A 14,365-nucleotide genomic window follows, 5' to 3' on the forward strand; every position below is an offset into this window, starting at 1 on the left:
TGTTTTGCAGCAGCAGTTGATAACACAGCAGTGTTTTGGCTACTGTTGAATAAGTACCCAGGCTGTGTCTTTTCCGTGTTTCCCTGCCCTAAGAGTAAACTGAGGGGTGGGCAAAATCTTGGGAGGGGACATGGCAGAGCCAGCTTACCCAGACTGGTCAGAGAGGTATCCCATGCCAGATGAGGTCAGCTCAGATATAAGAATGAAGTAAAAGAAGGAAGAGATTTGTCCACGGCGTCTGTCCTCCCAGGTAACCCCCAAGCTGAGAACCTTGCTTCCGGAGCCCGACCATTGTCCTGCTGAGGGGCAATAGAGACTGACATCTCTCTCTTTGTTTTTCGCTTCCGTGCAGTCTATTGCTTTTGCTTATTATTGTTATTAAAATTGCTTCTATCTTATTATTAGCTTTTGTCATTTTTTTTCCTCCCCTCTCCCCCTGTCCATTTAAGAGGGGCAGTGATAGAGCAGCTTTGGTGGGCATCTAGACTCCAGGCCAGGGCCAAACCACCACACTCGTAACGGTGAGAGACATCCCTGCTTACGGGGATTGCTGCCCATGGGGCAGTCCAGGTGCTGTCTAGTGAGGATTCAAAGTGGGCTCAGCCACTGATCTGTGGTTGCTAAAAGATCTCCAATTTGTGGATCATGTGGCACAAATCCAAAGGAAAAGGGACCTGCCAAAGTTAAAGTGTCCTTTGACACGACTCCCATGAGGCAAATCTCATGGATCAGCGCTGTCAGAGCAGCACAAGAGCAGCCGCACTGCTGGCGTGTTTTCAGCCAACAGCAGAGGGTTGCTCCAGCACGGGCAGGGAGCAGGACCCCAGGGTAGGCAGGTCCAGGGAGACAGCAGGTCCGGATGCTGCAGGGTAATGTCGCTGCAAATGTAGTGAGTCCTAGCACGAATCCCAGGAGACCGAGTCCAGAGCGAGTCTGAGACCACTTTCTGGTCACTCTATTTAAGATTTCACCAGACGAGGTGTCCAGTGCCAACGTATTCTGGGCACAAAGAACCCAGCCAATCACAATTGCAGATCTCAGCACAGGTGAATACTCGTGGGAACACACAGGAGGGACTGCAGCCCCCGGCAGGAAGAAAAGCTTTTTACCTTTCCCCGCTCAAGCCCCAGGAGGAGGGGAAGGCAATTTAGCACCTTTGTCTTCCCCCATCCAAACCTCTGCAGATGGAGGTGGGGGAAGGAGGGTTTGGAGCACCCTGCAACATTTGGTAAGTGATGGAAATGAGTCTGCTCCTCACAGGTGTGGTCAGAAAGCACTGGGGAAAAGGCAGTAGAGCTGCACATCCTGAGAAGTGCCAGATGGAGAGCAAGAGAGGAGGATGAGACTGGTGTCAGCACACAGGAGAAAAGTAGCACTGCAGGGCATGAATGTGTGCTCTAAGACACTGCCCTGTTTCTGTGGGAGCTGCGTGGCAAGGGAGGTTCCCCAAGGAGGCTTTTGCCCTGCTGGGGATGGCTGGGAGGGTTATGTCCCTGGCCGAGGCCTCCTTTATCTTCTTCTGCCTGAGCAGTGCAAGTGCAGGGCTGGGAGCTGTCAGCAGGTTCCTCCCTGCCCATCAGAGCATCGCAGCTCCCCTGGGCAGAGCAGGTCTGCAAGAGGCAGCAGCTGATAAGCAGTTATCAGAGCCTGCAAGGACGTTCAGGGCCCTGGTGACCAGGAGGATTTGGAAAGATTGAGCTGTGGCTGGGCTCAGCAGTGTGAGGCTGCCAGTGCTGGCAATCCTGCTTCTGGCTCTGGGTAGTCTGGGGCCCAGGAGAGGTGGCTGCCTGAGTCCCTCAGTCTGGCAGAACAAGCATTTTAAACAGGATATGTGAGCAGAAAGACTCCTGGGGCAGAGGTGTGGGGCCCCAGGCAGCCCTCAGTGGGTTTCTTCCAGCCTTTTGGCTGAGGTTTCCAATCAGCCTTGATGGGACTGGCAGAGGCTGGTGACACAGGGGTGTCAGGCAGGGGATGAGCAGAGGAATGGGTGGGATTGTAAATGCTGGAGGGTGAAGAGAGGAGTACTGAGCCTCTGGCCAAACTAGAAGCTATCATGCCCGGGGAGCAGAGGCCACTGGTGGTTTGTGTAGAGCTTGAGAGACCTGTTGTGAGCAATGGAGACATTTCCCTTGCAGACAAAGAAATCCTCCCATATGCTGTCTCTACAGGGATGTCCAGAGAGACAAAAGGGAGTGGCAGGAAACAGACCCAATCTGCACTGAGAAACTCCACCGCTTCCAGCTCTGCTGGAGGAAATGTTGGTAGCTCGACTGGAGAGACACAAGATCCCCATAGGATCTTCAAGTAGGCCAAGTGAAGGCAGGAACAGCTTATAGGAGACAGAAAGGGAGATGGGTGAGGTATAGCCCAGGTCTCTTTATGGGTTGAGGGAGAGAGTTTCTAGCTGGAGACGTCTTGTGACCAGAGGTGCAGAATTGAGAGATGACAGGGAGGAGCCAGGGTTTGAGGAGCATGCAACATCTTCCACCACCACTACCACTTGTGCCAGATGGAGAGGGGCCTCCAAAAGCAAGAGCCACTTGCCAGGGAGAGGTCAGAGGTGCAGCTGGGTGCAAAAGTAGCACCAAGAGCGAAACATTATCCACTGTTTCCCTGGGGCAAGGGAGATGGGCTCCTCCTGCAAACACTGGTTGGGCTCTGGCATCTAGGGAAAGTATAGAGACAAAAAGGAGCACAGGGAGTCCAGACTGGGATGCATCAGAACTTTAATGAGTTGAAAGAGGGAAAGGAGGTCCTCAGAAGGAGGGCCATGGTGCAGGCAGCACTAGGAGTAGACTAGGTAGCACTAGGGAGTCCTGGTCCCTTGGACAGAGGGAGGCTAGCACCGAGCATCTACTTGCCTCCCTGTGACAAGACAGCATCAGCAGGTCTTTACTCAGATGATAGTAAGCAGGTGCTGCCAGCTCAGGAGAGCAGAAGACAAAAGGGAGAAGAGAGGGAGAAGCAGGTAAGTTAGACATGAGCCATGTTTTCAGAGAGCCCAGGTGAGCCTCTCACTGCTTCCTTTGCAGGTGGAGCCACAGAGGCTGAGTCCCTCTGAAAGCGATGCCCAGGATCTCCATCTTCAGTCCATTACCACCTGCTGGGTTGCAGGGAGCCCTCCTTTGGGGCTGCCTGTGGCAGCTCTAGCAGGGGAGGCAGTTCCTGCCACAGTAGCCTCTGCCCAGGCAGGAGAGGTCAAAGCCCCCGGAGCTGATGGGCACTCCTTGAGAGCTGAGGATGCTGCCAACGGCAGCGGAGGTGGAGGAGCCCACGGCGGTGTTCTGTGGGAAGGAGCTGAGGATGGGGCCGGGCAGGGTCACCACCACGGCAGAGGGCTGGATGGCAACGATGGAGTCCTGGCACCTGACACAGCAGGGCTCATTGCAGCTGTTGGCCAGTGGGGTTGGGCCACAGGGCTGGCATGGGCTGCAGCAGGACATGTCTTGGGGCTGGAGCTGAACCTGGAGGAGAGGACAGGGAGGAGCATGGAGGTGAGTGAGGAGCAGCCTGTGCACCCCCCAGCAGACAGCCAAGGCACATGCTCTCTGGGGAGCTGCAGGCTGTGCAGGGAGACCAAATTGCCTCTGTGCCTGTCCTGCTGCGCATGGAGCAAAGAGAGCCAGGCCCAGGACAGCTCTCTCCTAGTCAGGAGGCCTCTCAGCCCAGCCCCAGCCCCTCTCCACACCAACCCTTCTCCACACTTCCCCTCCCACGACAGGCAGCCCCAAGCCCCACTCTAGGGCAGAGCTTCCAACTCACTTGCTTGTGAAGGAGCAGGCAGGGAGTGAAGCGGATGGGAGAGTGAAGAGCTGGGATGGCTTTTATAGTGCTCCTGCACTGCCCCAGGCCCTCAGCAAGCCTCTGTGCAGGTCATCATCTTGGGAGAAGCTCACCTGAAATGCAAAACATCCCAGCTAATGACACAGGCTGTGCTTTGGTTTCCTGGATTGCTGCCTTTTCATTTGCTCCTTTGGCCACAACCTCCTTCTTGAAGGCTTCTTTCCAGTGCTTGGGTGGAAGGTCCAAGGATTCCTGTGCCAGGTCTGCATCGCTGCCAACAGAAGACGAGTGCCAAGTGCTGGAGGGGTCATGTGCCAGCTGGAGCAATTTGCCTATGGCTAAAGTGGGCTTGTTTGCAGCTGCACTGGCATGAAGGGCCCTGCTGCTTCCAGCCCTGCCATCCTCACCCTGATGCCAGAGGGCTTCTGAATAGAATCATATCTTGCATGCTGTTTTCCCACCCACTGAGCTCTCTCTGGTGGTTCTTTGCCATTGTCTCTTGGCCGATGATCTGCTCTGCACATTTCGCCAATCTTCCCTCTAATGCTGCTGTGGGGAGGCCTTTTCAGTGTCCTCTGCTCTTTGAAGTCTTTCTTCTTGCCCCCTGTAATCACCATCAGTGTGTCTGGGTCCTTGTCCCACCACAACATGCTTCAGTCCTGCCTTGAAAAGGGGATTTTCCTCAGTGATTCTGATTTTCTGTTGTTCATTTTCAACCATTCTCGTCCTGGCTACACAGAGCTCACTGATCCACAGCTTGTAGAAGGAGAATATGAGGGAAGAGGTAGGAAGCTTCACATCGGTTTTTTTAGCCAAGATGACTGAGGATGCTGGAGGCACCGGGAATGTCCAATAGTGACAAGTTCCTTTCCAGGGTAACGGGAGGGGCATGGAAAAGGAAGAAATTCATGTCCCGTCCTGCAGGGAAGTTATCAAGTGTCCTCACAGCTCTCATCAGCTATGATCAATGCTTAGTAATGGGTAGGAGTCTGATCACAAATTGGCTCCATTGAATGTTCCCAGTCCTTCAGACATTGTGTTTCTCTTCTTGTGTCTGCTGCAGTTTGAGAACTGAGGCATCCTACATGAGTCCCAAAAGGCCAGGGAAAGGGTGGTACTGTTGGAGACAGGGAGCAGCACACAAGTGCAGCAGCTCTGAGCACAGCCCTGCATGGATGTAATAAAAGATACATTTATATTTTTTTATAGTTAATATTTCTGGCAGTGGTATCTTCAAACACCTCTGAAACTTATTTACAAAGTATATTTACAGTTCTGTTATTCAGTTGTGAGTGATACCTTCCACATATGAAGACAGTGAAACGATGTAAGCACAGATCTGTGAATTTCCAATACAGGACTCAAATTGGCAATAAAGGTGCCACGATCTGCAGTGTCCCAGAAGGGGAACTCGTAGCAGATTATCCAGGGACTCACAGCTTGCTCCTTTTTCTGGTATCTTCCCAGATGCTGTAACTATAATCCAAGTAGCTCTTAGCTCAGAGAGGGCTAAGAGGCCTCTCTCCTCTTGTGCCCAGTTCACAGGCTGTAGCAGGGCAGCTCTTCTGGGATTCAGTTCTCTTGGGATTTTTCCCCTTTCTGCCTCTGGCACAGGGCTCTCGGAGTGTTGGTTGCCTTGGTCGAGGAGCAAGGCCCAGCTGTGGTTGGCCTGTTAGGACAAGCTCTTCAGCTGCAATTCTGGCAGCATTTGGCTCTTGTTGCTTTCTGGGTGAGAATGAGGCACACTGCCTACCTTCTTGGCTGGTTTAAAAACTGTCCCAAGACAATGAATGCCCTTTGGTAACAGAGAAACCTGATAGCTGAACCTACAGGATGGGGCATATCCAAACATGGGCAGGGGCACACACAGTTCACAGCTGTGTTACAAGGTAGGTCACACATGCTGCACATTTATCTGGACCATCTAGACCCCAGGAAACGTTCAAGTTTGCATATTCACAGGTGCTTAGCCCATTGTCTGGGTTAGGGCATATTTTGGGGCTTCTTCTCTCAGGACAATGGGCAACACCTCCCAGAAGAACCAGTCAATGTCACTGGGGCAGTGGTTGGGAATGGTGAGTGCCATAAGTACCAACCAGGTTAGAGTGGCCCCAGCCCTCAGGCCTGGTACCGCAGTATCACAGAACTTCTGACGTGACTCTGGGAACCCTGGGGGCTGGCATAATGCAACAAAGAAGCTTCTCCACAAGTAATAAGTCCATCAGTAACTTGGGCACCCCGGGGCAGAACAAGGCCCCAGACACAATGATGGTGTTGGTGGAGAGAACTTGAGAGAGCCCAAAAAGCAAGGAGGTCCAACAGGACATCAAGGCCTCCCCACAGCAGCATTAGGAGGAAGAGTGCCAAAGCAGCAGCACTGAACAACCACCTGCAGAGGAAATGGCCAAGGATGATAGAAGAGAGGGTGGGAGAAAAGGGACATGAACAAATGTCCCACTCAGGAGCCCTTTGGCATCCAGGGGAGGATGGCAGGGCTGGAAGCGGCGGGGCCCTTCCTGCAAACAAGCCCAGAGGAGTGCCCCAGGGCAGTGGCTGCAGCCTGCACATGGCCCCTCCAGCACTTGGCACTTGTCTTCTGTTGGCAGCGATGCAGACCTGGCACAGGAATCCTTGGACCTTCCACCCAAGCACTGGAAAGAAGCCTTCAAGAAGGAGGTTGTGGCCAAAGGAGCAAATGAAAAGGCAGCAATCCAGGAAACCAAAGCACAGCCTGTGTCATTAGCTGGGATGTTTTGCATTTCAGGTGAGCTTCTCCCAAGATGATGACCTGCACAGAGGCTTGCTGAGGGCCTGGGGCAGTGCAGGAGCACTATAAAAGCCATCCCAGCTCTTCACTCTCCCATCCGCTTCACTCCCTGCCTGCTCCTTCACAAGCAAGTGAGTTGGAAGCTCTGCCCTAGAGTGGGGCTTGGGGCTGCCTGTCGTGGGAGGGGAAGTGTGGAGAAGGGTTGGTGTGGAGAGGGGCTGGGGCTGGGCTGAGAGGCCTCCTGACTAGGAGAGAGCTGTCCTGGGCCTGGCTCTCTTTGCTCCATGCGCAGCAGGACAGGCACAGAGGCAATTTGGTCTCCCTGCACAGCCTGCAGCTCCCCAGAGAGCATGTGCCTTGGCTGTCTGCTGGGGGGTGCACAGGCTGCTCCTCACTCACCTCCATGCTCCTCCCTGTCCTCTCCTCCAGGTTCAGCTCCAGCCCCAAGACATGTCCTGCTGCAGCCCATGCCAGCCCTGTGGCCCAACCCCACTGGCCAACAGCTGCAATGAGCCCTGCTGTGTCAGGTGCCAGGACTCCATCGTTGCCATCCAGCCCTCTGCCGTGGTGGTGACCCTGCCCGGCCCCATCCTCAGCTCCTTCCCACAGAACACCGCCGTGGGCTCCTCCACCTCTGCTGCCGTTGGCAGCATCCTCAGCTCTCAAGGAGTGCCCATCAGCTCCGGGGGCTTTGACCTCTCCTGCCTGGGCAGAGGCTACTGTGGCAGGAACTGCCTCCCCTGCTAGAGCTGCCACAGGCAGCCCCAAAGGAGGGCTCCCTGCAACCCAGCAGGTGGTAATGGACTGAAGATGGAGATCCTGGGCATCGCTTTCAGAGGGACTCAGCATCTGTGGCTCCACCTGCAAAGGAAGCAGTGAGAGGCTCACCTGGGCTCTCTGAAAACATGGCTCATGTCTAACTTACCTGCTTCTCCCTCTCTTCTCCCTCTTGTCTTCTGCTCCCCTGGGCTGGCCACACCTGCTCAGCCCCATCCAAGGAGCTTCCTGCTCTTTTTCAGGTTTTGGGAAGCAAATGTTGGGTAGGAACTTGTTCGAGGTCAGGTGACCAAGTCTCTCAGCTACTCCTGGTGCTGCCTGCACCACGGTCCCCACCTGAGAACCTCATTTCCCTCTATTATTCTGAGTACTTCTTTTCCCTCTTTCAACTCATTAAAGTTCTGCTGCATCCCAGTCTGGGCCTTTGTGTGCTCCTTCTGTCTCCACTCACTATCCCAAATGGTCATGGAGAAAGGAATTTCTCAGGGGAATCTTGCAGGCACAAAGGAGGGTTGTGGGCTGGTAGTGGTTTACTGAGGGAGATGTCACTGCCTGACACAGGGCTCTTTGCAAGTGCTGGCCAGAGGGGTTTGACTGCAGGGTCAGCACGGCAGTGACCAACAGGCCATGGTCATAGCAGAACATGTTTCTGGGCCAGAGTTGTACATTGGTGTGGTGGGTTGAAATTACCGCCAAAATAAATTTGCCAGAGCTGCTTAGATGGAAGCAAGTGAAGCTCTATTTACAAGCAACACTACACTCCAGAAATGCAACGAATATGTACAAAATATACATTATTTACATGTGTTCACTCTGAAATGAGTCAAGAACTGTCTGGAGGGCCAGGCCCAGAGAGCGGTGGTGAATGGTGCCACTGCCAGCTGGCAGCCAGGCACTAGTGGTGTCCCCCAGGGATCAGTGCTGGGCCCCATCCTGTTCAATATCTTTACTGATGATCTGGACGAGGGGATTGAGTCCGTCATCAGTAAGTTTGCAGATGACACCAAGTTAGGAGCAGGTGTCCTCTGTTGCAAGGTAGGAGGGCCCTGCAGAAGGACCTTGACAGGCTGGATGGGTAGGCAGAGGCCAGTGGGATGAGATTTAACAAGGTTAAGTGCAGGGTTCTGCACTTTGGCCACAACGACCCCAAGCAGAGCTACAGGCTGGGGACAGAGTGGCTGGAGAGCAACCAGGCAGAGAGGGACCTGGGGGTGCTGGTTGATAGTAGGCTGAACATGAGCCAGCAGTGTGCCCAGGTGGCCAAGAGAGCCAATGGCATCCTGGCCTGGATCAGCAATAGTGTAGCCAGCAGGACGAGGGAGGTTATTCTTCCCCTGTACTCCGCTCTGGTCAGGCCACAACTTGAGTCTTGTGTCCAGTTCTGGGCTCCTCAATTCAAGAGAGGTACTGGAAGGTGTGCAGAGAAGGGCAACGAAGCTGGGGAGGGGCCTGGAGCACAGCCCTGTGAGGAGAGGCTGAGGGAGCTGGGGGTGTTTAGCCTGGTGAAGTGGAGGCTCAGGGGTGACCTCATTGCTGTCTACAACTCCCTGAAGGGATGTTAGGAGGAAGTTCTTCACAGAGAGAGAGATTTGCCATTGGGATGTGCTGCCCAGGGAGGTGGTGCAGTTGCCATCCCTGGAGATGTTCAAGAGAAGCCTGGATGAGGCACTTAGTGCCATGGACTGGTTGATTGGATAGGGCTGGGTGACAGGTTGGACTGGATGATCTTGGAGGTCTCTTCCAACCTGGTTGAGTCTATGATTTGCCATTTATAAACAACACAAGAACCCCCGTGGACAAAATCAGTGGGTTACCAACAGCTTCCCCCTCCCTGCTCCCTTTCCCACCCTATACAATGTAAGAGAGAGAGAGGGAGAAGAGCAGAGAGTAGCTTGTCAGTACTTAGCCACAAGAATAACGCAACCAAGGTCAGCAACAGCCAAGCAAAAGCACCAACTGGGATCTGCTTGTGGGAAGAAGCCAAAAAGAGCAAGAGGTAGTTTGTACAACTGACTTTGTGTTAGCTATCAGCCCAATGGGATCATTTAGACCTTATCATTATTTTTCCTTTTGCATCCAACGCTGATTTATTTACATTCTACTCCTTTTCTACACAATCTGTGGAAAATTTTCCTAGGCACAGCCTAAAACTGCCACAATGGGAGACAGAGTAGAGGAAGCTAGAGCGTGGAGTTGGATGAGAAGCTGCCTGTCAGCCCAGAATGAGAGATCCAAGGTACCTGATGTGTGAGGAAGGAGAGGCTATGCAGGGAAGCATATGAGGAGTCTTATGAGGAGTGGCTGAGGGAACTGGGATTGATTAGTCAGGAGAAGAGGAGGCTGAGGGGAGACCTCCTTGCTCTCTACCATTCCCTGAAAGGAGGCTGGAGTCAGGTGGGGGCTGGTCTCTTCTGCTTCAATTTGCACCAGGTAAGGTTTAGGTTGGATATTAGGAAAAAATTCTTCCCTGCAAGAGTGGTCAGGCATTGGAACAGGATGCCCAGGGTGGTTGTGGAGTCCCCATCCCTGAAGGTGTTCAAACTTGTGGGCATGGCACTTGGGGGCATGGCTTAATGGCCATTTTGGTGTTGTGTTATGGTTGGACTTGATGATCATAGAGATCTTTTCCAACTGAAACAATTCTATTACTCCACGATTCCAGGACATAATTCCTTTTCTTTCGGTCCCATTGGCCCTTAAGAGAGTAGCCAGGCCCAAGAGGGCTTCTGTATAGGCCAGAGATCAGAACCCACATTATGAAATCCTCAACCTCTCTTCACACTGGACCTTTTGCCTGCTTCCAACTGCCATTACAGGCAGCCCCAGCCCACACAGGACTGAGCTGAGATGTCTGATCAGGCAAGATATCCTGAGGGAAGAGAACAGAGCTTCCACCTCACCTGTTTCACAAAGGAGGGAAAGGGGAATGAAGTAGATGAGAGAGTTAAGTGTTGACCTGGTCCTGGACTGCTCCAGGCCTGGAGGAATCATTTGAGAAAGTACTGAACTCCTTGAGGCTCATAAGAGTTGCAAATGATGGCAGCTGACCATATGGCTCGTGGCCCAGACTTCTGCAGCCATCTCTTTTGATTCCTGTGTTCATGCCATGTACGTTCCCCCATGGATATTTACTTTGAGGGACGGAATAAGAATTCCCAGAATTTCCGTGGCAGGAGCAGAGTCACTGCTGTCATAAGGTGTGTCTGAAGTGCATTGGCACACCTGTGGGAAAGGCCAAGCTCCTTCTAGTCCTGAAGTCCTTGACCCATCCACGGCTTCTCAGCACTTAGTTTGGAAAGGGAGAACCGCCCCGTGGCTGGCTGGTGTGCAGAGCAAGGAGGCTGGCACCACCCTTTACAGAAACTTTCAGAAGAAAATCTTTGCTTTACTCACAAATGTAGTACTTTCTGGAAGGGTGCTGAGTTTATAATCCAGAAATGAATGACACAGATGTACTGTAAGAAAGAAAATGAAATGGTGATGACCACGTGGAGCACTGTGCCGAACGACCGCTGTCCTTGCCAGAGTAAAAGTTCCTGGTGCCTTCTGGGGAAAACTTTTCAGACACTTTTGCAGCTTGGCTCGTGGGGCATGTTGCTGGAGAAAGTGCTTCCTGCTCGGGAGAAAACGCTGCCGCCGAGGGTTTGCAGGGCACGGTGAGACAGCTCCTCAGCGAGGGGGAAGGGAGGGGAATGACTCCCTCTGCGGCTCACGGGGCACGGCCAGAATGGCAGCCGCTGGCCGAGGCGATGTGCCGGCTTGCGGGGCTGTAGCAGTCTGGAGTGAGCGGTACACATGGGGCTGCTGTGGTTCCCTTGCCGCTGGTGAGCTGCGGCAACGGCTGGGCTCAGTTTGCGATTCACCAAACGCAGTCTGTGGAGGCTGCAACTCGGTAACAGCACTGCTGCAATGGCAGAAAGTGTCTGTGGAAGGCTGAGCTCCAAGGAAGTGGCCCTCAGCTCTCCCCTGGTCATGTTATTTCCATATTCATCCAGAGATTTCCAGTTAGAGATCCCTTCTCCCATGCAGAATAGAGGAGAATTGAGGAGTCTCCCCCAAAAGATCAAAGAATCTGCCCAGATGGGTCATGTCTGAAGAACCTAAGGCATGCTGCTTCTGTGGGAACTGGAGCCCTGAAACCAAGAAGGAGATTTTCTGTGTGTCTGCTTAAGCCTGAGACCATCGGCATAGGTTTGCCCCAGCTCCGTGGGAGCTGACCACAGAAGGGCATTTAAGTGAAAAGTAGAATCATAGAATTGTTTTGGTTGGAAAAGATCATTGAGTCCAACCATGCAGCAGTTTTGATTCCTCTCAGTTTTGTAGGACAGCATCAGGACTGAGGAATGATCCACATTCTCCCTCTACAGGAGATCTTGCTGTGCCTCAGACTAAGGTTAGGATGCAGCCTTCTTCTGGCAGCCTATTGTGGTGTAACCATGCAGCCAATCACTCACTCCTTCCCTGCTGGTGGGATAGAGGAGAAAATCAGAAGCATGAGAGAGAAAAGTGATGGGTTGAGGTAGAGACTGTTTAACAGGTAGAGCAAAAGCTGCACACACTAACAAAGCAAAGCAAAAAATTCATTCACCACTTCCCCATTGGCAGGGAGGTGTTCAGCATCTCCAGGGAAGCTGGACTCCATCACACGACAGCTACTTGGGAAGACAAGTCCCTGTCTCTGCAGACATTCAAGATCAGACTTGATGTGGCCCTGGGCAGCCTGATCTAGTTGAAGATGTCCCTGCTGACTGCAGGGGGGTTTGGACAAGATGACCTTTGAGGGTCCTTTCCAACCCAGTGCAATCTGTGAATCTGTGACAAACCCCATCACTCCCAACGTCCCTCCCTTCTTTCTTCTTCCCCTGGCTTTTATTGCTGATCATCACATCCTGTGGTCTGGAACACCCCTTTGGTCAGCCAGGGTCAGCTGTCTCTGCTGTGTCCCCTCCCAGTCTCTTGTGCACCTCCAGCCTGCTCACTGATGGGGCAGTGTGAGGAGCAGAGAAGTCCTTGAAGCTGTGCAAGCTCTGCTCAGCAACAACTAAAACACCCCTGTGCTAGCAACACCACTTCCAGCATAACCTCCAAACACAGCCCAGATCAGCTACTATGAAGAAATCTCTCTCTGACCCACTCCAAACCAGTACATTCTCCACCCTTCACGTCATGCTTGGGTCCCGCATTCTCCAATGCATCCTCATTAACCCTGCTTAGGGGCTGTTCTTGATGCTATTCACCCAATCCCATTCCTGCTGTCCTTCAGCAAGAGCAGTTGTGTAGCTGCTGACCTACTCCATGACCTTCTGCAAGCCCTCAGCACCCCACCAGCGATCAGCAGATGACAGACTTCTGACCTGCAGTATGTAATCCGTGCCTGAGGAGGCATTTCTGGGCAGAGACGCAGCAAGGCCATCCCTGGCGGCCGCTGTCACTTGAATAGCTGCCAACATTTTCCTCAGGTCCATGGCACACTACACAAAGCTTCCCAGTGCAGTGTGCCCCAACCCCTCCTTCCTCTCAGAATGGTGAAGTGTGCTCTGATGTCATCTTGATTTGACCAGAACAATGCCTGTCCCTGGGTAGCTTGTGAGAACGTCCTGAGAGGGAAAGACCACACAGGTTGCATCGCAGTAGAATTTTAATGATTTAAAAGAGAGAAATGAGGTGAAGCAGTGGAGGTTCCACTGCAGGAAGCATCAGTTCCTCCAAAAGCCAAGCCCTGAAGCCAGGGTGGAGTTTGGAAAAGGTGCCCAGCTGCCTACACCACAAAGGGAGGGAGGCAGCAAATTCCTTCTGGGCTGATTTCAGAAAAACCATAGCTGTGGGGAGAAGAAAGCAACAGAGAAAAGAGAGAGAAAAAGGAGTGAGAAGCAGGTAAGTACACGTGGGTCATGTTCTCAGAGTGCAGGCATGACTCTTGCTGCCTTCCTCTGCAGGTGGAGCCATGGATGCTCAGACCCAATGTTCTTTCCTCAGATCAACATCTTCTAGCTTCCTGGGGGTCCTTCTGCCTTGATTGTCGCCAGTGGATTTAGCAGGGTCTGCAGCAGTAGCGATTGGTGATGCAGGAGAGGTCAAAGCCCCCGGAGTTGATGGGGACTCCATTACAGCTGAGGATGCTGCCAACAGCAGCAGAGGTGGAGGAGCCCACAACAGTGTTCTGAGGGAAGGAGCTGAGGATGGGGCCTGGCAGGGTCACCACCACAGGGGAGGGCTCAATGACCACAGTGGAGCTCTGGCACTGCCTGCAGCAGGGCTCGTTGCAGCTGTTGGCCAGTGGGGTTGGCCCACAGGGCTGGCAGCAGGGCTCACAGGGCTTGCAGCAGGACATGGCTTGGGGCTGGGGGTGAACCTGGGAGAGAACACAGGAGAAACACAGGGGTGTGTGAGGAGCAGCCTCTCTGCCACCATGAAGGAGCTGAGGTATGTGCTCTCTAGGGAGCTGCAGGGAGGTCCACACACCTCGTTGCCTGTTCTTCTGAGCACCAAGCACAGAGAAACAGTGCCAGGAAAGCTCTTTCCTAGCCAAGATGCCCCTTAACCCAGCACCAGTCTCTCTGCATGCTAGATCTTTTCCTTGCTTCCCCTCCAGAGATTGACAGTCCCAAGCCCCAGCACAGGACAGAGCCAGTATTATCTGACATGGCCACTGTGACATGGCTTCATCCTGTAGGACTAGGAGAAGAAGGGATTTTGAACTCACCTAGTTCCCAAGTAGAAGGAGAGCGAAGTGGGTGAGAGCCCCAGGACCTGCACAGGCTTTTATACTGGTCCTGCACTGCCCCAGGCCCAGAGGTGGCCCTAGCAGCGTTAATAATTTTCTGACAGGCTCTTCTGAAATGTGAGACTCCCCAGCTAATGATACAGGCTCTGCTTCCATTTCCTGGTGCCTTTTCATTTCCTTGTTTGTGCCATGGTCATTCCCTCATGGATGTTGGAATGCTGGAATAAGGGTTCCTAACATTTCTGGGGCAGGAGCATACCATTGCAGGCAGAACACTCACACCAGCTGCTGGAGGGATCCTTTACAGGCTGGGG

At 53.1% G+C, this 14,365-nt stretch overlaps 3 protein-coding genes across 3 annotated transcripts; 1 reads left to right on the forward strand and 2 right to left on the reverse strand.

Annotated features, from left to right (window-relative positions):
• Positions 1–3,146: 3,146 nt before the first annotated feature.
• LOC128980429 (feather keratin Cos1-2-like) lies at positions 3,147–3,443 on the reverse strand. The gene has a single exon (XM_054398904.1). It carries the CDS (start codon positions 3,441–3,443, stop codon positions 3,147–3,149), a length of 297 nt encoding a protein of 98 aa, XP_054254879.1.
• A 3,557-nt stretch (positions 3,444–7,000) lies between these two features.
• LOC128980430 (feather keratin Cos1-2-like) lies at positions 7,001–7,297 on the forward strand. Its single transcript, XM_054398905.1, has one exon. It carries the CDS (start codon positions 7,001–7,003, stop codon positions 7,295–7,297), a length of 297 nt encoding a protein of 98 aa, XP_054254880.1.
• A 6,061-nt stretch (positions 7,298–13,358) lies between these two features.
• Positions 13,359–13,658, reverse strand: LOC128980424 (feather keratin Cos1-1/Cos1-3/Cos2-1). Its single transcript, XM_054398897.1, has one exon. It carries the CDS (start codon positions 13,656–13,658, stop codon positions 13,359–13,361), a length of 300 nt encoding a protein of 99 aa, XP_054254872.1.
• Positions 13,659–14,365: the final 707 nt, after the last annotated feature.

Source organism: Indicator indicator, unplaced genomic scaffold (genome assembly GCF_027791375.1).
Source record: "Indicator indicator isolate 239-I01 unplaced genomic scaffold, UM_Iind_1.1 iindUn_scaffold_172, whole genome shotgun sequence".
Taxonomy (NCBI): Eukaryota; Metazoa; Chordata; class Aves; order Piciformes; family Indicatoridae; genus Indicator; species Indicator indicator.

Coding starts and splice junctions, on each gene's coding strand:
- LOC128980430 (XM_054398905.1), top strand. CDS start 7,001: ATGTCCTGCTGCAGCCCATGCCAGCCCTGTGGCCCAACCCCACTGGCC.
- LOC128980429 (XM_054398904.1), bottom strand. CDS start 3,443: ATGTCCTGCTGCAGCCCATGCCAGCCCTGTGGCCCAACCCCACTGGCC.
- LOC128980424 (XM_054398897.1), bottom strand. CDS start 13,658: ATGTCCTGCTGCAAGCCCTGTGAGCCCTGCTGCCAGCCCTGTGGGCCA.